The 23,914-nt window shown below is 40.8% G+C and overlaps 1 protein-coding gene across 1 annotated transcript in view; it reads left to right on the top strand.

The window, feature by feature from the left end:
* The window catches only part of LOC122788854 (annexin A5-like), a 263,864-nt gene extending 240,246 nt beyond the window's left edge, over window positions 1–23,618 (top strand). Inside the window, exons 12-13 of the mRNA XM_044055750.1 lie at window positions 20,728–20,850; window positions 23,309–23,618. Of these exons, the coding sequence (XP_043911685.1) occupies window positions 20,728–20,850; window positions 23,309–23,368 (183 nt within the window). The 3' untranslated portion in view covers window positions 23,369–23,618. The remainder of the gene's footprint in view (window positions 1–20,727; window positions 20,851–23,308) is intronic.
* The last annotated feature ends 296 nt before the right edge of the window (window positions 23,619–23,914 follow it).

Here is a 23,914-nt window from a genome sequence, read left to right as displayed (position 1 = left end):
AAGTGGTTAAAGTCCAGGAGGTCACTCTTGTGACAGATAAGGAATATGCTGTTCGAGATAATACCCATTTGTTGGATGAAACTTGGTATGATATCTTATCTGGGAGAAATAAGTACCATCCCATTATGAAAATGACTGAAAATTAGTTTGAGGATAAAGAACTTGTACTTGTGACCTCCCCCATCTCCCACTTGTACTCCGTGCTGAGTCCTTTACCATTTGGGTCACTCAACTACATTCAATGCCAGCTCCAATCAGACTTGCATGAGCTTCACCAATAGCTAATAAACCACTTTTCACCTCCACAAAGAGCGAATCTATGCTTTTGGAACTGCCCAGAAAATTCATTAAGCACCTAGCTTTGTCCTGCACAACCATTCTGTAGAGAGAACTGCCGCCTTTAAAATACCTTGGACCATGGCTGGAACTGCCCAGAAAATTCATTAAGCACCTAGCTTTGTCCTGCACAACCATTCTGTAGAGAGAACTGCCGCCTTTAAAATACCTTGGACCATGGCTTCAGCAGTCACTAAACTCCCTCCACTTCTGGGCCAGACAGAGTTTTGCTAGATCAGCCAGTGGCTAAAGTTTTCCTTTTTCAGTTTGAATTTGGGCTCCCACTTTTTTGCTTATGCATCCAAGAAAAAATTATGCAAACTCCAGACCATCTAACAGCATCTGCTGGTTCACTGCAAACTCGCCTGTCCCCTCTCAACATTGTCACCCTAGAAAAAGCCACATTGCTACCCATAAAGATCTAAGGATTCCAACTACTTAAACTCCCACATCCAGAACACAGCACATTCTCCTCTCGGGTACCTCCTCTTTGGCAAGCTCTTCCATAGACCTTAAGGAAATCAATACTTCAGAATGCAGCTAAAAAAACACTTCAGGCCAGATGCTCCTGCTTCAGTACAGGACATCCTATAACCTCTGAAAATTCCCTGAAGATTGAAATGTATATATTGCACTCTGTACATTGCACTGTCTGTACACTAGAATGGATATACATTTGTACATTGCACTGTCTGTACACTAGAATGGATATACATTTGTACCATTGCACTGTCTGTACACTAGAATGGATATACATTTGTACCATTGCACTGTCTGTACACTAGAATGGATATGCATTTGTACCATTGCACTGTCTGTACACTAGAATGGATATGCATTTGTACCATTGCACTGTCTGTACACTAGAATGGATATGCATTTGTACCATTGCACTGTCTGTACACTAGAATGGATATGCATTTGTACCATTGCACTGTCTGTACACTAGAATGGATATACATTTGTACCATTGCACTGTCTGTACACTAGAATGGATATACATTTATCTAACTACTCAACTACTGTTATTGCTCACATTTGTGTGTTTGTGGAAGGTTTTTTGTATTTCACCTGGACTGAGTCTGAAATTTGGTCAGTATTGATCAGGGCACCACCCCAGTAAAATACAAAAAAGTGGGAACAAAAGAATGTGGTAACAAGGATGAATTCTATGGTTTTACATTTGTGTCATGAAGGACATTAAATGTTTTTTTCACATCCAAACATTGTGGATAATGAGCCCATGTTTACAAACAAAATAAATTTAAGAGAAACTTACAGCACAAAGCAGTTGACAAAGGATGGTAAAAATGGTTAAATGTGGTAGACGGAAAACATGGAAATATGCTAATGATTCTAGTTTTGTGAACATTGCTGGAAATTATAGCAAAGAGCGTTACTGTCATGACGGGGGTTATGTAAATCACCATCTGCCTTTTTGTAACAGTTTTTAGAGTGAAAACAAAGATGGTTCAACAAATTTAATATTTGGATGATATTGGACACTAGGCTTACAAATGCCTTAGTGAAACATACTGAAGCTTGTTGGGCTTTTCCTTTTGGAAAATATTTCTGGGAATGTTTGGGGTGGGGACTGGAAAATTATGTGGAAGTTAAGGTAACTAAGGTGGCAAATTTTATTAACATTTGTTTACTGGGGAGGTCCAACTGGGACAGAGCCCATTTTCAGTGAACCCAGGGAGAAATGCTCTAGATAAATGTCTTTGGAATGTGTGAGGAAACCAGAGCACCCAGAGGAAACCCATGTGAATGCAGGGAGGACATGCAGACTCCACACACAAGGCATCCCAGCTGAGAATTGAACTAGAGAGCCTCTTGCTGTGAGGTGGGGATACTAACTGCTGCACCGTTCAATAAGGTTGTCTACCAAGACCCCTGATCTTCCCGAGATTATATCGATAGTGCTTTTAGAGCTAAAGCAGACAGGTTAAGTTAGTTATAATTTTTTGTTACTCAAATGACTGGTATAGGTTTTAATAAAAAAAAGTATTTTAGTGGGAGTGTTACACTTTTGGTCAGGAGTTTGATTTGAATTATGTTTATACGTGTGAGTGGCAATGACGTTTTAATTCCTTTAAAGCAGTTGTGTTGGATTCAAGGTTCTGATGAAGTCCCATTGAGCAGGACAAAGGTGCTTAACTTGTTAATCTGTCTACTGCTACACATTGGGATCAAAACCAGGTCCTTGTGAAGAAACAGGCCACCCTGGCATATACCGCAAGTATAAATAGGTTGTATAACAAAAGGAAGAAACTGTATTCCAAGAACGAGAGAACTGAGGAATAATACCCTCCACAGATTGAACAAGCAAATTAGATATCTTGTAAAGTCCTCTAAAACCAATTTCAAGGAAAAATTATCATCTGTAGCTAAAGACCATCATAATAAGGCTTTAGCTATGTCTGAAATGTTAAAGGGAATATCCTATGTGCACAACTGTGAATGGTACCACTCGCACTGAACCTGAAGAAATTGCCAACCTGCTGGTGGACAGATGTGGTGCAAATTTCACCCCTGTCCCTACCACACACCCCAAAGTATCCCTGTCATCAGTCCACTACCTAGCATTTCAAAGAGTAGGTAATATCCGCCCTCTCCAAGGCTAAAAACAGCCTCCATGTGACCAGATAACATCCCAGGCTAATTACTAAACAATCTAAAACCAGACCTACTGGAACTGCATGGCACTCCTTACAATCATTCCCTGAGCACTGGCTTTGTTCTAGCAGTGTAGAACAGCAATAGTAATCCACTTGCACAAAGGGAGGGGGGAGGTCCATCAACCGATCCTGGAAACTATAGACCCATAAGCCCTAACCAGCCTTTTCTGTAGGGCCATGGTAAAAACCATCATGGACCTTGACATAGGTGACCTCCAAACTCTGGCTTCTTTAAGGGCAGGTTGTGTTTATTAAATCTGGTATACTTCAAGAATGTCAAGGGCCTGAATAAGGACAAAGCAGTACATACAGCCTATATTGACTTAGCCAAGCCAGTCCCCCACTCTGGTATCATTCAGAGACTCTCCCAGCTGGGGATTCTCGTACATCACTAGATGGGTAGCAAACTGGCTCACTGACAGAACCCATGCTGTCAAAGTTGGGGATTCCACCTCCACCAGTGACCAGTTACCAGTGGTGTACCACAGGGATCTATGCTGGGCCTTCTATTTGGAATCTACTTCTCAAACATCCATATGAAAGTAGATGGCCTATGGCTTAACAAGATTGCAGATCACTGCAAATTTTGTGCAATCATGGAGTCCCCAGTGATGCTGCAAAAGTGGCTAATGCAGACTAATTAGATTTAGAACGTGACTGACACATAACAGAAGAGTGCATCATTATCCCTTTCGGCAAAGATGTGAACCCTGCAAATTACATTATAGGTGGTGCCCCAAGCTCAAACACAGTGGTGAGACTTGAACACAGACTGAATTTTAAACTTTGATCACCGTGCCTCCACAGTGGTGAGGACAGCCCGTTATACATCTCCTAAAGGGCAATGCCTCCAAGACTAAGGATGTTATAACTCTATACTCGACCCTCATTAGACCACTAATTGAGTACAATGCTCCCTTTTGCATGTACCTCACCAAACACCTGCAACAGCTGGTGAGACCACAGAGGTTTCCAACCAAGAAAATCGAGGGCTTCCAAAACAGGACCTATACAGAGACTGAAAGCCCCATCTCTACTCTGTATCCTACATGCTGCTTAGAGGTGACCTGTGCCTGACCTACAGAGCAATCTGACTTGCAGACATGCAGCATTTCCATTAAGGCAAAATCAAATGGTACAAGAGACACTTGCTCCAAGAATCTCAACCTAGCCTGTGACACAACATTTTGGAGAAAAGAGATCTTCCAGAGATTGCTGCTCCTCTGGAACAAAAGTCCCACTTCATGTGAAGCAGAGCTCCACAGTAATGCTAAGCGCAAGCTTGATCCTCAGTAATGCTAAGCGCAAGCTTGACAACTGAATAGGAGACCACAAATCCACCACGGGGATGGCATCTGTCTCTTGTGGACAATGAGCAGTTGGTGCTAATCATGGATTTGGTCTGATTATCATCTAACCATGGTCAACTAGGGAACAAGGTTATTGCATAGCTAGGCTTAAGGCCCTAGGCACATTAGCCTAGTAGCCTCCTATGAACCTATTATATAACTTTGGTCGAAGTTCCCAAATGTTGACATGCTTTGTCAACAAAGCAGATTGTGTGATATCAACAATCTGTGGGGCTGGGGAATGCACCCACCTTTGCCAGTGATTGTGCAGTCTGAGTTGGTATATATAATTAGAGGGTGTGGGTGTGCAGTTATAATTAGCAGAGAGTATGGGTGTGCAGTTATTTTGCATGTGGAAGGGATTTTTTTTCATGCATGTTGTATTTGCATTGACATTTGGGTGTTTTGATCGGCACTACACTATATACACACTTGCACATACACTCACACAGGCTGACTAAAATTAACGGACCCATTTAAGGGTATAAAATGACAAAATGAGCAGTGGATATAATAAAACATGTCATTGCAATACTACACATTTTTCATTGTAATCAATGGCTGTTGCATGGGTAGAAATAGAAAATATTGAAATTTAATGACATGCAAGGCTCAAAAGGGTTCGCTTTGATTTTGACCGTGCAAGTAGTGGTGGGATTTAATAGCTCAACACAGAGGAAACTTTAAGATGCAGGTACACTTGTGGGAGGGGCCAAGAGAGGATGGTAGGATGAAGGGGAGACAGTAAAATGGGGTAAGAGATGTAGTACAACTAATCTCTGGGGAAAAACTAGTATGAATCTAGTTAAAAAAAAAAAAAAAAAAAAAAAAAATATGCTGGGCTGATTTGTAGGAAAATCTTACCTTATGCCAGTATTGAAGCAGAGGCACATGGCTTTTTGGAAGGTGCTATGAGCTTCCTTTTGAATAATGGACTTGTAGGTAGAGCTCTTACCAACATGGGGATAGTTTGCCAGAGTTACATTTTGTTGTAAAATAGGGTGGCTTGCAGGGAGGGGACACGAAATGGTATCTGAGGTTTATATCCCTTAGTCTTATCTGCCTGGATAGTATGGGAAGTATTTTTGGTAGGATATTTGTAGAGGAGACCCTGGAAGGAGATCCTATCTTAGATAGGGACCCAGTTGTCCTTGTTGAGGACTGGCTTAGATGTCACCTTTTAGGGGCACAGGTGAAGTGGCAGGTCATGTTGGAGGAATTTACATTGAGGCAATATTTTTTCTTAGAGGCTGTAGCTAGAAGATTAGGGCATTTTGTAATGGCGTTTGACTTATCTTGTCAGGAAATAGAGATTTTCAATGTTAAAAGTAATTGTAGTTTTACCATTGTGCAACGAAGTTTGGGGTTTCATCTAGGCAGATTAGGTATTTGGAGGTGGGATTTTCTAGGGGATGATGCGGTAATGTAGGAGTTTTCTTTGGATATAGAATTAACTTCCTGAAACTTGTCCAGTCTGGAGATGCAACAGTTGCTGTTTGAGTATTTGATGGGTGTTTCTCAAATGACTTGTAAGCATAAAATATGTGGAGTTGGGAGTTTCCTAATGGAGATGTAGTGCTGACGTTAGAGTTCTGAAGATCCCCTTTGAGGAGGGGTGCCACTGCTTTGGCAGATGGTAGGGGACCTGTTTTGATAGTGCACAGAGGAACTGGCATTGAACCATTTGGAGGATTTGCTTATTCAATAGACAGTTGCAGGTGGTAAACCATATCAAATCCTTCATAAAGTCTAAGAATATCGCTGTGGGAGTTGTCCTTTAATTCCCAGCAGAATATCAATGGTTAGGATCCAGGTGTTTTGCAGTGCTGGAGTTTATCTATGCTAGTTATGAAATGGTAGGCTTTGAAGATTTGAGTTTAAGGCAATTTTTTTTCCATGGAGTTTCTCAAGTGCTGGGAGCACTGATTTTGTTTTTTGGCAAGGGCACCCACAGGCAGGCGCAAGGGGGTGCACTTGGAGCCCCCTGGAAAATGCTGTCTGGGAGATGAAATGCATGCATTTTAATTTTTAAAAATAGTTTAAGGGCATTCTTTAAGCACTCCCTTTGTCCAGTTGCACAGACGCAACCATTTGCAATTTGACTGCATCTGTACAACTGATGGTTTCTTTGTCTTCCCGTGTGGAATTTGAATTCCAGAAGACGTGGGCTGCAGACAAATGTACAAGTGATGGGTGTGTACATGTGTGAAGTGTTTAAGAGGTGTGCAAGAAATAGGTAGGGGTGTATGTAAGAAGTAGGTAAAGGTAGGGGTGGGTGTGAAGCAGGTAGGGGTGCATGTAAGATGGAGGTGTGTAAGGAGGGGGGTTCATACCTTGCAATTATCCAGATTTTTGACTAGTCATACTTTGCAATTATCCAGATTTTTGACTTGTTCAGTTTTTCTCTATTCTGACAAATCAAAATGGCAGACATTTCAGCTTTGCATTTTCATAGCCTTCAGAAAATACATACTAATGCAAAACTTGCTCTATCCACTTTCTAAGGAGGTAGGGGGATGCATGTGTCATACCTCTCAACTGGACAGATTTTCACAATGTCCAGATGTTTGCCTTAATTTTTGAGGAACAGACTAAACCTAAAATGATTTGGGATTAGCTAAGGATTAAAGTTGCTAAATGACATGCAATTGAGTTTCAGGCTTCATATTCTTCAGAAAATGGATTATGTTCTAGCAACTTTCTAAATGTGTCCCTAGTTTTGGGCCTTTGTCCCAAACCTAACAGGCGTTGTCCAGATTTATTGTGCTGAGAGGGTGTCTGTCAACAGGCTTTGTCCAGATTTCTTGTGCTAGCATACCCTTCAGCTGTCCAGTTTTGCAGAATGCCCAGATTTTTTTACCCCATATTCCTCCTAAAAAGGAATGAAGTTGATAAATGACAGACATTTGAGTTATGCTTTAGAAAAATGCATACTAACACAAATCCTTTTCTAGCAATTTTCTAAGTTCATGAAAGCAATATTTTTAGTCTGTCCCCATTTATTTTAGGCTTTGTCCACATTTCTTGCACTAAGAGGTTGATGAGTGTGAGTGAAATGCCCTAGTTAGCAGGTGGAATTTATTTTAAAGTGCATTTTCAAAGAATTGAGCTTCAAGGGAAGAGAAGTTTACTGCTGCTCATGCCAAGTCTGCTTAAAATGTGCAGCTGTTTAGCAAATGGTATGACTATTGTGGTATAGAATTTTAAAGCAGTGTTAGTAGCTTAACTGGTAGCATACCTGCATCTTGATGTAGATAGCTGTAGGGTCTACTCCCACCGCATGTAGATTTGTATTTTAATGGGGTGGGGTGCTGCAGTCCTGAGTGTCCTCCTTTGGATGAAACGTCTAGCAGCTATGAACCTGTTTCAGCTTGCCACCTATTTTCTATTGCGATATACCAGTTTACCATTTCTTTAATGTAACTTAGGCAATTCAAGGGCAGCAGGCACTGAAGTTGTAGATGAGACACTGAAATATGTTTGAGAAACACTCCATTAGTTTCAGATCTCTTGATGTGGAATTATTCAGATGACTGACGTCTGCAAGTTATGCATATTGACTGATATTGGTGGATTGTAATGACCGATGTTTGAGTGGCCTTTTATGGTTGGAATGTTCTGAATTGGGAAGTTTTTAGTTATTTCATTGCTTACTGGAATGTTCAAAACTATAAATTTAACTTGCTCTAACAAGTGGTGCTATATTATGGGAATAATTCAATCAGGAAGGTGAATCAAATAACTTTTGCATGGTCCTAAGTGTGTGTAAGGTGCCTCAGTTTGAAAACAGCACAAAGGTAAACTTAACTCACCACTGGCCAGATGCATTTTCTTTGTGGGTTTCAGTGCTGTTTCAGTGAATGTGAGTTTCAAAGGCAGAGACATTTTAATGCCAAGTCTCTTCATTGGAAGACTACTGCTTTGTTTAGCAAAGGTCTCCATGTTTGCACTATACAATTTGAAAGTTGTATATTTAAATCCAAATATCTGTACTCATTATAGAAGTAAAGCATAAAACAGTATGCACACTGAGAATTTAAGCGTTTTTGGCAACTGGGGAGAAATAGCCAAGTAATGGGACAGTGGGATGGCTGTATGTGTGTGGGGAAGCTCTGGGTTTGCACCCCCTGCAAAAAATCCTGTGGACTCTCCTGCTTCTTGGACATTAGTTTGATAAAGTAATCTCTCCTGTTGTAGGAAAGGATGTTTTGAGAAGGGCAGAGGTCATGTGTATTGAGAGGGTAGAGAATGTTTGCTTCTTTTCTGTATGAACCAGAGGTTTAGGCCATTGGAGCTTGGTGGGTTATCTATTGGAGTTTAGTCAAGCATATAGTGGTATCCTTTGTCCCCTACATGTACTAGTTTGTAAAACATTTTAGCAAGCATTATCATGTAATCCTGGGTTTGGTGACTTCATGTCCACATGTAAACTGTGTGGCTGCCTGTATTGCATCTAATTGGTCTTCCAATGACTCTCTTAAAATGTGTGTTCAGACATTATGAATACTGGACTTGCATGTTTATTGAATAAAGAAACCTATGGTCAGTACTTGAAGTAAACTCATTGCTAGCTTGCTGTTCTGGTTACTGCCTGCCCTTAGTCTTGTCCACCATCTTATACAGTCTGCTGTAGTTTTTGTATACATTTTGTCCTTAGGTTTTATCTTTGTATTTTACTTAGTGTTAAACTTGTATTGCTCTCCTGAGGTAAATCTGAAAATAACCAACCTGATAAACAATAAACCTACTTCGCACCTTCCTGAAATTTGAAGATGGTCTTCAACATGGCTCTTTTGAAATGTCTGCACTTAAAAATGCTGAGTGTGCTAATGTGCTGGAGAAAGAGGTACGCTCTTCATCTTCAGATCTCTCCTCTCCTTTGAACAATTTTGCAGGGGGCAAGCCCTCTGCACCTCCAAAGTTTCGTATACCAACTGTGAGATCACCATACCTTGGAAAAAAAGGAATATGCCAAGAAATTACAATCCTGGGCCTGGTATATTTACACTTTTTTGACCATTCAGTTTTCATATTTTGGGACTCTGTCTAGTGATTCCCAACATTTAAAATGGTTGCAACCCTTGCACTTCTCAAAAATCATTTGCTCTATATTTTGAGCATGATCCCTCTTACAAGGTCCAAAATCTTTTCTAATGACTTCAAGCTTATGTTCAGTTTTCTCAAACTACACAGTCTTACCTGAGAAGAATTTCTCAAAATAGTGCCTGATTTCAACATGTAAATGTAATCTGTCTGATTTGTGTATTTTTCCCTGTATCCAAATATACTAAGGACTGCCACTGCTGTCTTGTCTCCATTGTTTTATCTATAGGATTAAAAAGTAGTGTTATTTCATCGGTTTTATGTCCCGTGTACCTAATCTGGAGCAGTACAGTGACACAATAGTTAATGTTGCTGTGTTCTTTGGTTCACAGATAATGTGCATTTTATGTGGAGCTTGCATATTCTAACTTGCATTTGTTTTTTTTTTATTGCTCTTGTGTTTATTGGAGATGTATCAATAGGTTAAATGGCAGTTATCCAAGTTGCCATCCTGTAATGGACCTGCTCCCCATGCGAGACTGGCTCCATGACTTGCGTCTGCCTGATGTGTTGAGGTTTGGCTTACTGCCAGCCTGAATAAATAAACTGTACAGCAGAAGGAGGAAGCTACTACATGATAGAGCAAAATCCCTAATAGGGAAGGCATCTCTGATCAGTACTAGCAAAAGGCCAGCTTAGAGAGAAAAATTGCACAGGACACCAAAGACAATCATAAGGCTTTTTTCAGTTATGTTAGAAACCTGGGATGCAACTCCCAGACTTGTTCTGAGTTGATTCTAAGCGACAAATACACTGAACCTGGCAGACAGGTTCAGTGCAACACTGCTTCCATGGGACCAGATGGCGTCCCAGGTTGCATCACTAATCCCTCAAATAAAACAGCTATACAATCTCAGCCTCACTACAGGATAGCCGTCCACACAGCCTATCTTCTGGCATCATAGAAAAGCTATCCAGCTTAAATATAAACCCCTATGTCTTGCTGGAGCCTTCTGTCCTGGGACCACTCTTGGAGGTGGGTGCCATAATCAACCTAAATGCCAAAATGTATAGTCATACCCTTTGGCAAAACAATGTGCCCTCAAATTACCACATAGGCAGAAACCGATGCCTGCAGCAATTAGAAAGACCCCAAAAGTATCTCACCAAGAGGATCAAGGGTCTCAAACAGATGCCATATGAGAATTAATGGACATGCTCCACCTCAGTAAAACTTGAACCTCAGCACAGAAATAAATAGAACTTGCTGGAGGGTATACTCAAATCAAGGAGGGCAGATACCTTATTCAGCTTATAGGTTCATACTAGGCTATCAAAATTAACAAACACACAATGTGTAGTTATAGATTGTGGTTGTGTTAGGGCTGTGTTGTAGCATATACTGTTTGTGTAGCAGCAGCTTATAAACTGCAGTGAGCTACCCCATACAGTAGCTGCTCTGCATTTATTAATTGCATTCAGTGCTGTAAGTCATGGTCCTATCTCTGCACACAGGCACCCAGGTCTGCATAGTAAGTGGGCTCTAGACAGATTCAGTCACCAGAGTGCATAAATGTACCAAAGTAAAAATGTCTTTATATAATCCCATTGACTGTGACTCTACCTTTCACCTTTACATCTTTTTGTTTTACTTATGTTTTAATGGTTTTATTTTTTTATTTCTGCTTTTGTGTGCTTGTATATTTTGGTTACTTTTTCCAGTTTTGTTATAAAACACTTGTTCCAGTGTCAACTGAGCATATATTTTTCAGTTAGAATCATTTATCTGGTGTTCAGTGATTAGTATAGACAAAACTGTTATGCTGTACTTTAGGTTAGCCAATATGGGAAGAAAATCTTACAGTACAGGGTAGTGGGGTACCACAGTAGGAGGTGGGACTACACAGTAATAACTATATGATTGCACAATACTCTGCATCACCATACATGTAATCAGTGTCACATACGGTGTGTGGTAATGTGGACATAACGTATGCCTGGGGGTGTTCTGAGGCCTGAATCCATTTTCTCCAATAACTCACCCAGTCAACATTATTGCACTTAGAATGGGCTATTTGTTAAATAATTTGTAACGTTTACTACATTTTACTTTTGATGTAAAATAGTTCCTCCTCCTAATGTTTCAGACTTGCTTTAGTATACGTAATAGTTATAACTATTTTACAGACATAATGTTGCGTATTTAATGTCTCCATATATGTGTACACACCACATGCATAAAACACATTCAGAAGTGCGATACACAATGGCAGCAGGATACACGGCACTCAACATCCACCGAAGATGGTAGAAACGTTCAGACACTAAAAATATATTTGCAAGTCGATAAGTGCTTTCACCAAACAGACACTGGAATCATCAGACCATTATGATTACGGTCTGATGAAGCCAATGTCTGAAAGCGCTTACAGACTTGCAAACATTAGTGTCTGAACATTTCTACCATCTTCGGTGGATGTTTTATGAGTGCTGTGTATCCTGCTGCCATTGTGTTGCATTTTACTTGACTTTTTTGGCGGTTGGTTTACTTGTTGGGTGATCTTGCATTGCATTCAGAAGTGCAGACACTCACACAGGCATAGAAAAATAGCTCAACTGTCCAGACCTTCACAGAATGTTCAGATTTTTACCTCCTATTTTTAGTCTGTTCCTCATAAAATGTGATTTTTCTTTTGATGAATCTATTGAGGGTAACATCACTGAATAATGTGCAGGTGTGCACTTGCCGAGATTGAGGCACACACAAGCCACTTCGTAGGAACAAATTGAAGAAATAAAAAAAATTCTTTGCATCCCACCTTGCTTGTCCGTTTTACTGCTCGGTGCCGTTTATTGATTTAAATCATTGAGAATTTGTCAATACCAGAGCTTCATAAATTAGCTTAATGAATTCATACCGATTGCCTGTTTTGGTCAACGGTGTCTCATCCTCTCTCATGCATACGCTGTCACATGCAAGCGTGCTCACATATACATGTTTTCCTTTTAATTTTATGCTAGGTAAGCAGCAAGACAGTTAAGCAAGTGTAGAAGCCTGTCATTTGCTTTGTCAGTTTCATGGCAGCTTAATGTGCAGCTGTGAAGCTGCAGACTTGTTTTCAGTGGGCATTGCTTGCTTGTATAATAACACCCTGCTTGTGTGTTCATTCTCCGATTAGGATATAACCTATTTTACCAATTAAGTAATCTAGCAATAACACACGCGTGGGTGTGGGTAATGCTGGATTTACCCACGGTTGGTGTGGTTTGGTCACGAGGGCGAAGCAGGTGGCCAAACAACTAATGGGTAAATCTGGGGGTCATTGTATGAGATTTTGATAAAATAAAATTAAATAGAAAAAATGCAGCAGTGTAAAGCTTGGCCTCATAAACAAAAGTCAAAGGAACACTGCAGGGGTAGGCTATGCTGTGGACCATGCAAACTCTGGGTGTTTGGGGGAGTTGTGCCATTGACTACTTCTAGCAGGCAATTTATACATGCCACATGCAGTTGTACCCCCCTTGCTTTTGCCTGTCTGCACCCAGGGACATCTTGCCTCTGTAGACTACACATTTCCACAGGAGATCTCCTAGATGTATGTCTTCCCTTCTTGCCATCACCTCAGACACTTGCATCACTAATCAAGTCTGGGGCTGTAGTTGGCGATTTATCCACTGGCGAAAAAGGGGAATTTTCCCCCTTATTGTCTAGATTCAGCAGTGCTGGAGTTTGTATATGTAATATTGCAGGGATGCCTTGGTTCAAAAGGGCTTTCATCCTGTATTTTTGTAGTGTAATATCAATTGTGGCATTAGGATGTGCAGTAGCAGACACCACTTGTGGCTCAAGCAGTGGTGAGCACCAAACTGTTGCTGTCCACTTAAGCGATTGAAGCAGCATTACGTAGGGTGTGTTAGGATTAGTGGTTACCATGGAGAGTTTCAGGGTTAGGAGGTGGTGTTTGGGATTAGGTGGGGACAGGTATTGGGATGACTCTTAAGACAGGTTTTAAGGTTACACTTAAGGACTGTGTTAAGGTCAGGGTTTGAGAAGATGATTCAGGCAAGTTACTGTTTTGCAGTCTGTGTATCTGACATTGGCATTGGGCTGCTAGTTGAATCATCCTTTTCCAACCCATATATACATGACTCAAGATGTAGTACTAATCTACACTGCCTGTTATCAGTTTTGTTTCAACAAGTCCAAGTACCACTGACTTTATACACTTGCATCCTACATTCCCACATTGAAGTAAGGGTATACTCCTATATGTAGGAGTTGCTTAAATATTCTATCTGGCTATAAATATAGCGATTTGTTTGTGGTAAAAATCAGAAGCTGTCAGGGCATTACATAAGTATAGATAAGAGATGTAGATAATTTTGAGTAAAAGTTCATACCCACCCTCAGTTTGAGTACCAATTGGTACCCACCCTCCGTTATGGTACACAACAGACATTTCCTGTGCACTAGCAGCCTGACACTAGTAATGGAACAGATGCGTTAATCATGGTGTGATGGTACAGACAGCAGGGCACTGGCCAGGGGGCAGTAGTGCTGTAATAAATATGCCTTGGATGTATGGAAATCTGGATGCTGTCTGGTCAGGAACTGTAAATTATCTGGCATAGCTGCACCAACAAAAGCACACACTGGTCAGAGGAAAAGCTGTACCTGAAGGGATCACTACATGGTCATACTAGGTTTCCATGGCTTGAAATGGAACTCCAGTGCCAAGGTACACTACAGCAGTGTTCTCAGAACTGGTACAAGGAGGTGGATTCAGGTCAGAGAACTGGTACAAGGAGGTGGATTCAGGTCGGAAAAGTGTTTGATTTGCACAGCACGTCACTGGGGGTATTGTGACATTCAGTTGCATTATGTATATACACAAACTGCATACCAACATCTATGGTGTGTGCAAGTTTATTCTCCATTATCGTCTGCACTTTTGATTTAATATGTTTAATCTGTACAACTGTTTTATCTTGGTGGCTTTGAGTTGCCTGTCTCCAGTGTAAAGTTGATACTGGACAGTCCCCCCTGTCGCATTACATCAGCTCATTGTACTGATAGTGAGAAGAGAACTTGGCAAAGGCCCACCCCATTAGCTTCTGCATATTGAATTCTCACTTTCTGCCTTCACTTTCTACAAAAAAAGTTTACTACCTTTCCTTGAACTAGTGTAGGCCAGTTGCTTTATCCAGGATTTTGTGTAAGCTTTTGAGCGGTGCTCTGAAATTTTTTTTCCCCTTACATCTGCTAGTGCACTAAACTATTCCTGGTGCCAGAAAGTGTGCTCTTCAAATTTTCCCTTGGAACTAGCTGGTTTCTCAAGCAACACTAAAATCTGAATCCCTATGACTAGCACTTGCACTAAAACATGCTGGAAAGCACTAGGAAGCCTTAAACTGATACAAGCACTCAATTTTCCTTGTTAATAAAGAGAAATTAATCGTAGGCACTTAACAGCCTATAATTGCAAAGTACTTTGCCAAGGTATGGGAAAACGGCTCTTGTACTTTACAAAAGAAACGCCGAACCAGGCATGTCCAAGGGTCAGCTTCCGGTGATTTTTCCTGTCTACCTGGTGAATCTGGGCATACTGGGGCAATGCAGCAATTGTCTTATGTACACAGACAACCCTCTCCTCCTACCACCCAACACTACAACCTGTGAGATGTACTTGCATAGCCGAACTGGAAGCAAAACTCTCTCCAGCCACGATTGTGCTAGACAGTAGAGAGGAGAAAGTTAACACCCACACAACACCTCAAGCAACACATAGCCCTTCAAAACTCACGCCACCAACATCCACACACATTAACACTAAACCCACTTATGCGGAGGCCCTTAACATTAACCTGCCCAAGCAAGAAGGACCATCGCAACCAAAGTGACAGTTCAAAACACCAGTGTGCCACCAAACAGCCCCTAAGGCAAGACCACGTACACAGCACTGAGTCATAAGTGACTCTAGTTGGGTACACTGATGTCCCTCTCACCAGGCTGAACAAGGAGAAAATTACTGTCAGCTGCCTGTCTGGTGCCAGGATCCACCATATAACACATGATGTGCTTAAGTCACAAGTACAAACACTACTCGTCATTGTCCATGTTGGAGTGAATTACTGAGACGTACCTTCCCTGGACTACATGAATAGACATGGAAGTGCACTGATCATGTGGCCCAGGCAGGTATGACCCTAGCCCTGAGTAGCATCCTGCCTTCGCCCATGATACCAAAGTACAAGGACAAAATGATTGACTTCAATTGGCTAAGTTTCTGGTGTTCAAAGGAGATCCAGTATCAGTCTGCCTGGGATGACATGATTGACAAACCACGACGCTTTGCCAGAGATGGTCTGCACCTCTTGCCCCTGGATTCACGTTACTGGCCAAGGCTCTTGCCACCCCTATAGTGCCTTTTTTAGGCAAGGCTCAAAGGACAAAAACACCACCATAAGATACAAGCATGCAAAATCTGAAGGTAATGCTACTCAATGCTAGAAGTCAAAACCTAAAATGCACTCTTGAGACACTCCTAAAAATGGAGAGCATGGATATCTGTGCAGTAACTGAGACCTGGCTCGAGAGAGTACCCCTGCAATACCGGGCTACAACTCTTGCCACACTTTTTGGCCACCAAACCAGGACCGAAGCACTAAAGGCAGAGTGTCCATATTTACCAAAGATATTCACACCTCCAGGCTAGTTGCCCAACACAATGCATCTGAAATTCTACAGGTGCAACTAACCCTAGGTAAGACTACAATCCAAACTGTAGCTTGTTACAGATCCCCCACCATGCCCCAAGATTCTCAGTACACCTTTCTAAACATACTGAAAAATATTAAGATGCAACCAAACACCCCAATACTGGGTGATTTCAACTACCCTGCCTTTAATTGTGAAAACTAGTCTGGTACCAACACATTGGCCCAATGGTTCTTGGAATTCATAAACTCCAACACCCTGGATCAACTAATCCATAGTCCCACCAGGGGCTCAAATATCCTAGACCTGGTCATTACCAACATGGGAGATCAATGCACCACACCAGTGGTTACCCCCTCGTTGGTTAGGTCGGACTGTAAGCTTAATCACACTTTGTCAACATCCCACCTCCATCACCCAGTAGGGAAACTTCCATAAAAAAAATTCTCCAAAGCCAACTTCATGCTAAAGTGACAAACGTCATGACACCCATGCATTGAATCTTACATTAAGGCACTGTACACGCACATCCACTCATGCATGAATCATGCCATTCCAAATGAAACCAAGACAAGTCTCCTCCAAAAAAGGAACCCTTTTTGGTGGTCCCCTGCCATAAACTATACAACAGAAGGAAGAAACTGTTGCAGAAAAGAAAATTCCAGGATGTAAAAAACCTCCCTTACCAGCATCCATAAGAAGCTGAGATCCCTTATAAAAATCCTCCAAAGCTAGTTATGAAAATAAAATTAACAGATTCCAAAGACGGCTACAAGGCATTCTATAGTTATGTCAAGAATCTAAAGGGCAATGCTCTGATATCCTCTGAGCTACAACAGAATGACCTTAAATATACTGATCCTAAGGATATTGCCAATATCCTGGCAGACTGATTCAGTGCCAACTTCACCCCCTCACTCTCTAAAGGGCCCATCTTAATACCAAAAGATTGCCAAATTCCAGTAATCACAGCCACTCAGGTAAAAGTACACTCCAAAGCTAAGAATACACAATCCATGGGACCAGATGACATCCCGGGCTGTGTACTTCATGACCTACAAAATGAACTGGCACCTCACCCAAGTGTCATGTTTAATCATTGGCTCACCTCAGGCTTCGTGCCCAATGTGGCACACAGCTACAGTTATCCCATGCCGCAAGGGGGAGCCACCTTGAATCCTGGAAACCATCGTCCCATCAGTCTGAGCCTGATCTGCAAAGCCATGGAATGCATTATCATGGAACTTATAAACAGACATTGGCAACCTTCAAACACTGGACCCCCTCCCCCAAGTTTGGTTTCGTAAAGGGCCGATATTGTATCCTCAACCTGATTGGCTACTACGAATCAGTCTCTTGAGCCATGGACAAGGGTAAGGAAAGTCCACACAGCCTATCTGGAACTCACCAAGACCTTCAACACCATCCCCCATTCTGGAAACAAACTTACTAAGCTGGGCATTAATCCCTACGTCACTTGATGGGTTTCCTAACTGGCTTACTGACAGAATCCACACTAAAAGTAGCAGACTCAAATTCCAGCTCCAGACAAGTGACCTCTGGGTTCAGTCCTGGGACTGCTCTTGTTTGGAGTCTTCTACTGTGAAGTACAGGTCAGCACTAAGGGACTCTGGCTAACAAAGTTTGCAGATGACTGCAAACTGGGAGCCATTATTGAATTCCCAAATGATGTGGATATTCTACAAAAGGGCCTTACAGAAACAGATGCTTGGTTCCAGAGCCATGGGCTCAAGCTCAATGCAGAGATGTATAGTTATCCCTTTTGGGAAAAACCATGTACCCATGAATTGCCACAACTGGCAGTACACTAAACACCGAAAGTGTAAGGGACTTTGGGACAGGGACTTGCCTTAGATATCCACATAGCCACAACAGTCAGGAAATCCTGTGTGGCACACCATCACGAAAGGCTTTTCATCCAGAAAAGAGACTTGTCCCATTTGGCATGAATCTCACAAGATATCTGCAACAACTGGAAAGGCCACAGAAATACCTCACTAAAAGAATCACAGGCCTAAAGCCGATGCCCTATGCTGACTGTCAAAAAAAAAAAACCTCCAGCTATACTCTGTCATATCGCTACTCTGAGGCTATCTCTGCTTAACATATAAGGCCATGTCAGACCCAGTGCTGTTGGACATGCTACACTTAAAGAAATCCCAATCCCTCAGAGCTACACATTCCAGGGATCTAAACCTGGTCATCACAATGAACAAAACCTGCTGGAGGGATAGATTCCTGCCCCAGAGACTCTTCATACTCTGGAATAGACTGCCCATACATGTCAAGCTGAGCGCCTCTCTGGAACCTTGATTGAATGGGAGGTGGGAAATTCACCCCAGGGATCATGTCCGTCTCCCTGCTAGACAGGGGAGCAGGGAAGTAAATATTCTGGGAAGAAATAGCCAGGGAATTGTTATGGCTAGGCTTGTATAGGCCCTAGGGCCAATAGCCTAGTAACCTATGGTGTGTGTAACCATATCGAAATATTGAACTGTCTAGTAAATCTTCACACATTTTAGAGCAAATCTGAAAAAAAGTGCACAAACGTTTTTGCAGAGGGACAAGCCCCTGCACCCCTTCCACATCCCCTGCTAATTCTATATACCAACTCCGATTGCATATTGATGGGGTAAGGGCAAATCCCTTTAGCCCACTGCACTGAGCTCATACAAAGCTGCCAGCAAAGCTACCATTCAGAACTGTCAGTGCTTATGACTTTGCACTCTTCTGAATGACTAATATATAAAGATCTATAATGCCCAAGAATCAAAACATTGGCATTTCATAACATCTGGAAAAATCCAGAACATTGAAGTTTCATATATCAACATCTGGAAAAATCCAGAACATTGAAGTTTTATTTTGCAATCTGTTAACCAAAACTACTAAACTCTGATATACTTTGTCTGAATAATGGTGGTGTTATGGAAAGTATTTTTCAAAGGTAAGGTGTAGGTTTGGTGTTAGTAGCAGGGGCAAGGTTAGGGTCTAAGGATTGGTGGGGACTGTCAAGAGGTAGAAGCTAAACAATTCATGAGGATATGAATGAAAAGGATTATTCTAGCCATAACAAGGCTACAGAACCTCATTGGCCATTGTTTCCTTATGTAACTTGATACGAGAACATTTTACAAACCTCCATAAAGTACCGCATTACTAGTGTTCACTTTTGTGAAAGTTTTCCTATTTTAAGTTTCAGATCTGAACAAATAACCTTGAGACTGTTGCATTTTCATTTGTCCATCTCATCTTTCATTTAGCAAGAGAAATGTGAAACTTTTTTTAGGAAATGCAGTATAAATATTGTATAAATGGAATTGGGCTATATGGGTTTGCTGTTTTATATTAGTCAATCCTGGTTTTTCACTTTGAGCATCTACATATTTTGTAGATGGGATCTGGTACCCATATTCGGTGATTTCAGGAAAGAGCAAGGTTTGCACAAAGAATCATTGGACTTTCTATAGTGATGGTACAATGCATTGAAATGTCCACCAATATCTCCCTGGAGGGGTGAAAACAACGTTCTTCATTCATTTGAAGACACTCAAAGTGCACATTAAACAATTTAAACAAATGCTGTATAGTAACCTAGGTTTGGGTGGTGGTATGTGCTCAGTGCAGATACAGCCAAGAGAAAGTTTCAAGTGGCTGTGATCAAAGCCATGGAATTACAATTGGTCGCATCAAGTGACACGTGACTAATCCTTGTCTAAATGCTGGGCTGGGTTATTCCTACAGAGTACACTACTGTGCTGCTGCAACATACACTACTTAATATTTTATCTGTTCACTCACATTGGTCCTTGGTTTCATTGTTGCACAAGATGTCTGCTTTATATAGTGCCTTTGTCGCACAAGAGGCGTCTGCAATATAGTGCCTTTGTCGCACAAGAGGCATCTGCTTTATATAGTGCCTTTGTCCTCTAGTACCGTGGGATGTTGCTTCTCCTAAGTTACAGAATCAAAGTGGCCTAACGGTGGCTATGAAAGATTCACGAATGTGTCTACCTTGGTCAGCAGGATGAAATGATTCTTCAAAAAGATCAGGAGGATAAAATTGGTGCAACTTCAATGATCAGCAGGAAAAGGAACATGGTAACTGCTTTCCTCTATGCAGGAGGGAAGTCTGAGTACTAAAGGTAAGCATTATGGTATGAATGCCAAAAGGTCTTGTAGCTTTCTATTTTGTGATCTAAGATGAATTATTCTAATGCGTTGCCACAAGGAGAGTTTTGTGCATCTATTTTGTTTTGCAAGTCTATGTATTTGCACTTTGTGTATAGGGTTTACTAATGGACCTTGACCATATCTTGACAACAATTAACTTTTGCATCCTGCAAAGAAGAAACTTAAATCCTACTGAAGTGTCGAATTCAGTGCATGAGAAGCAGGTTTCATACATGTTTCACCGGTGGTGTGGGCTTATCAGTGTGTTATAGCTGTATACAGACAGGAAAAGAATTAGACATTTATGAAGGTTCACACTTGTTTTCTTGGGTAGATATTTGAACGTTAAAACAGGAAAATGGTAGGAAACTACTCCGTATTTACTGATTTTTCTCTGCTCTAATAGGGTTCAGGTACAAATGAAGCTACAGTGATTCGAGTTATGGTCTCTAGAAGTGAAATTGACTTGCAGGACATTAAAGCAGCGATGAAAATGAAGTATGGGACAACACTTCACAGTATGATTCAAGTATGTAAATGCTAATTACAGAGCTATTAATACTCTACTGATCTGCATGCTAAAAGCTTTACTGGAGTACCCGTTGGGTCTGCCTTTTAAGCCTACAAAGTACAACTGTTAAGTACACTCCCAGGTAAAGAACTGACCCACGTGGAGCATCTTAATATCCTATTTAGCAAATGATTTCATAATAAAAATGTTCAGTTTACAGTATTTAAAATGTATGTAAATTAACAATGTAAACAAATGAGTGCCATAACCAAAAAAGTGACTGGTTATAAACTGATTTTAACTTTTAATTGTATAATTTATGGTTTTGTATTTTTATAATTACAAGGACTGATTAATCTCATGTTAGCAGGTTAAGATACCTTTTTTAATGGTTGGGCAACTCTGAAAAGCTTGCAGATGTGGGAAACTGATGGCTGGTGATGTCAAAGCAAAGGTGTCTACAGGAAGCAACTGAAATAAGTGTGGCTAATTGGAATGGGGGTTATAATAAATCAATGACCATAACCATTACATGGCTCATTCCAAGGACAAAAAAACCATACGCAAGCTGGAGAAACCACTTTATGAAAACACAGCATAAAGTGGTTTCTCCAGCTTGCGTATGTTTTTTTGACTTACTTTTTTGGACACGTTTTTTATCTCATTCTAAGGACAACACATCTCTCCATTGCACGTTGACCTGCTCTACACTCCCTAGTGCCCACTTTCCCACCAGATATACAACGTTTCTTGTTTTTTCATTCTGTTTGGCCATTTTCACTATCCTTTTAACATGCCAGAATTTGCTGAAACTGCATTATAACTGTGCAACATGTAATTATATTGCACTGGAGGATTGCAGACCTCAAGCAGTCTCCATACCTATCCGGTTACAGCCACCATCATAAATGTACACTAGTTCTGCACCTTGAAATAAATGGTGGCAATCACTTTCATCCAAAAAATCCATACCAGACAGACTCATTTCTTTTTATAGCCTGGTATGATTGTCATAAAATAAATCTTTGGCTGGTAGGCCACTAATTTTAAAACCTGCACCCTGTTGGTGTATGTACATCAGCTTTTTAATCTGGATCAAATGAATAAGTAATGACCTTGCATAATTTGGCTTACTGTTAGAACTATTCAGTGTGCAAACCAATGCAACCCCCTGCACATTTTTACATGTGTGCACACAGATGTGCCCACAACTCGACTTGTATGGCTGTGTATTTCCTACATCGGAGCTCAAATGTATAAATGGCCCCCATTTCAGCTTTGCTGCTGTCATTACCATATCATGGGATATGTTGTAATCCTGTGTGTGCACTCAGATGAGACTATCCATTGCAGCTACTTGTATGACTGACAGGATACCTGAGAAATTGAATTGTGATTGAATAAAAGTATAAAAATTCCTCACAGGAATGCATCATGTCGACTTACTGCTGTCGGAATATTGTGCAATCAGCTATAACCCCTCCCGATTACCTCTCAATCTCTTGGCTCAAGGAGAAGGCTAAGAATGAGATGAAGCCCTAAAATCAAGGACAGTTGGTCTTTAAGTTGTTAAAAGAACAGGCTTTGCATTTGCATATGTCTGAATGCTGTTAAACTCTAATCTGTCATTTAGTGACTGCAAACCTTTCTGACTTGCCTCGCAAATACATACTTTTTTGAGCAACCAACCAAAATTTAAGGCACTATCAGGGATAGTTGAGAGCTGTATGCCCCCACATCCATGCACAGATATCTATGTTTACAAAAAATTTATAAATCTCCTGTTTGTCAGTCATGAAATTGTTCCTTGCAACTATCACCATCATGTGCATAAAGTTTACAGAAGTCTGTGCTAAACACCTTTTTACACTTGGTGATCAGAAAATGTGTATTGATGCAAAACCTGTTCCAGTAACTATTTAAGTGACTAGAATCTGACTATTGTAAAGAATGAAAGACCTTACCACTGTGTAATAAACCTTGTGTACTGAATATAGTCTGTGCATCCCTTATCTGTTGATGGGGAGGGAGGGTCTATTTCAGTAGACCAAAATTCCACTTATCCGACTAAAAACCTGAAATCCCTGAAGACTAACTGCTCTGAACACTGACTGATCACTATGGGTATAGTATGCAGGTATAACAGCGTGAAGATGCATAATGTAATCGCCTTGAGTCAGTCTTCAGTAGTCATGGCTATGAACAGCATTGCTAGCGTAGTATGTGTTGCATTAGCACAGCTTTGGATTCTGTAGGAATAACCCAGCCCAGCATTTTGGTAATTAGTTGCACATCACTTGATGTGACTAGTGGTTTTGACTATAGCCACTTGGAAAATATTTCTCTTGGCTGTATCTCCATTGACTACATACTGCCACCCAAATCTAGGTTGTTATACAGCATTTCTGTTCAGATTGTTTAATGTGCACTTTTGTCTTTCTTCAAAAGAATGATCAATGTTTTTTCACCCCTCTAGGGAGATATTGGTGGATATATTGGAAAAGCTTTGCTGAAATTATGTGGAGGAAATGACTGAAGATTCCAAGAATGATCTACAAGAAAAATACAACTCAGAACTACAGAATATTTACATTAATACTAGCACTTGTTACAATGTTGCTGACTTTACAATCTGTGTTGTAGTTCTTTGTATGCTGTGCATTACTAGGAAATCTAAGAAATAACTTTCTGGTCAGTGATCTCAGACCAACATAATTAAATCAATGTGATTTAATAATCTCAAAATCCTCCATGTAGGAAAATATTTAATAAAGGTTCAATATACAGTTTAGTCTCTTGTATTTTCCATCTTCATATATTCATTCATGCTGGCTAAATAGGATATTCATGCAATTGTCCCTTTTCAACAGAGTGCTGGGGAGAAAAGCTCCATGTGTGCATGCTGGGGAGAAAAGCTCCATGTGTGCATGCACATTACAACAGTAGCACTCTGGTGTTAAAAGGTACAGTTAGTAAAGGTTTTACATGGTTAAAGGGGATGTACATTTCAAATGAAGTAAATTATGCAAATGTGCAGTATGCATGGGGAGGAAAGGCTCTGTGTACAAATGAGTCGAAGCTG

Source organism: Protopterus annectens, chromosome 14.part0, assembly GCF_019279795.1.
Source record: "Protopterus annectens isolate FY-2018-M chromosome 14.part0, PAN1.0, whole genome shotgun sequence".
NCBI lineage: Eukaryota > Metazoa > Chordata > Ceratodontiformes > Protopteridae > Protopterus > Protopterus annectens.
This window is presented reverse-complemented; position numbering and strand designations above follow the sequence as displayed.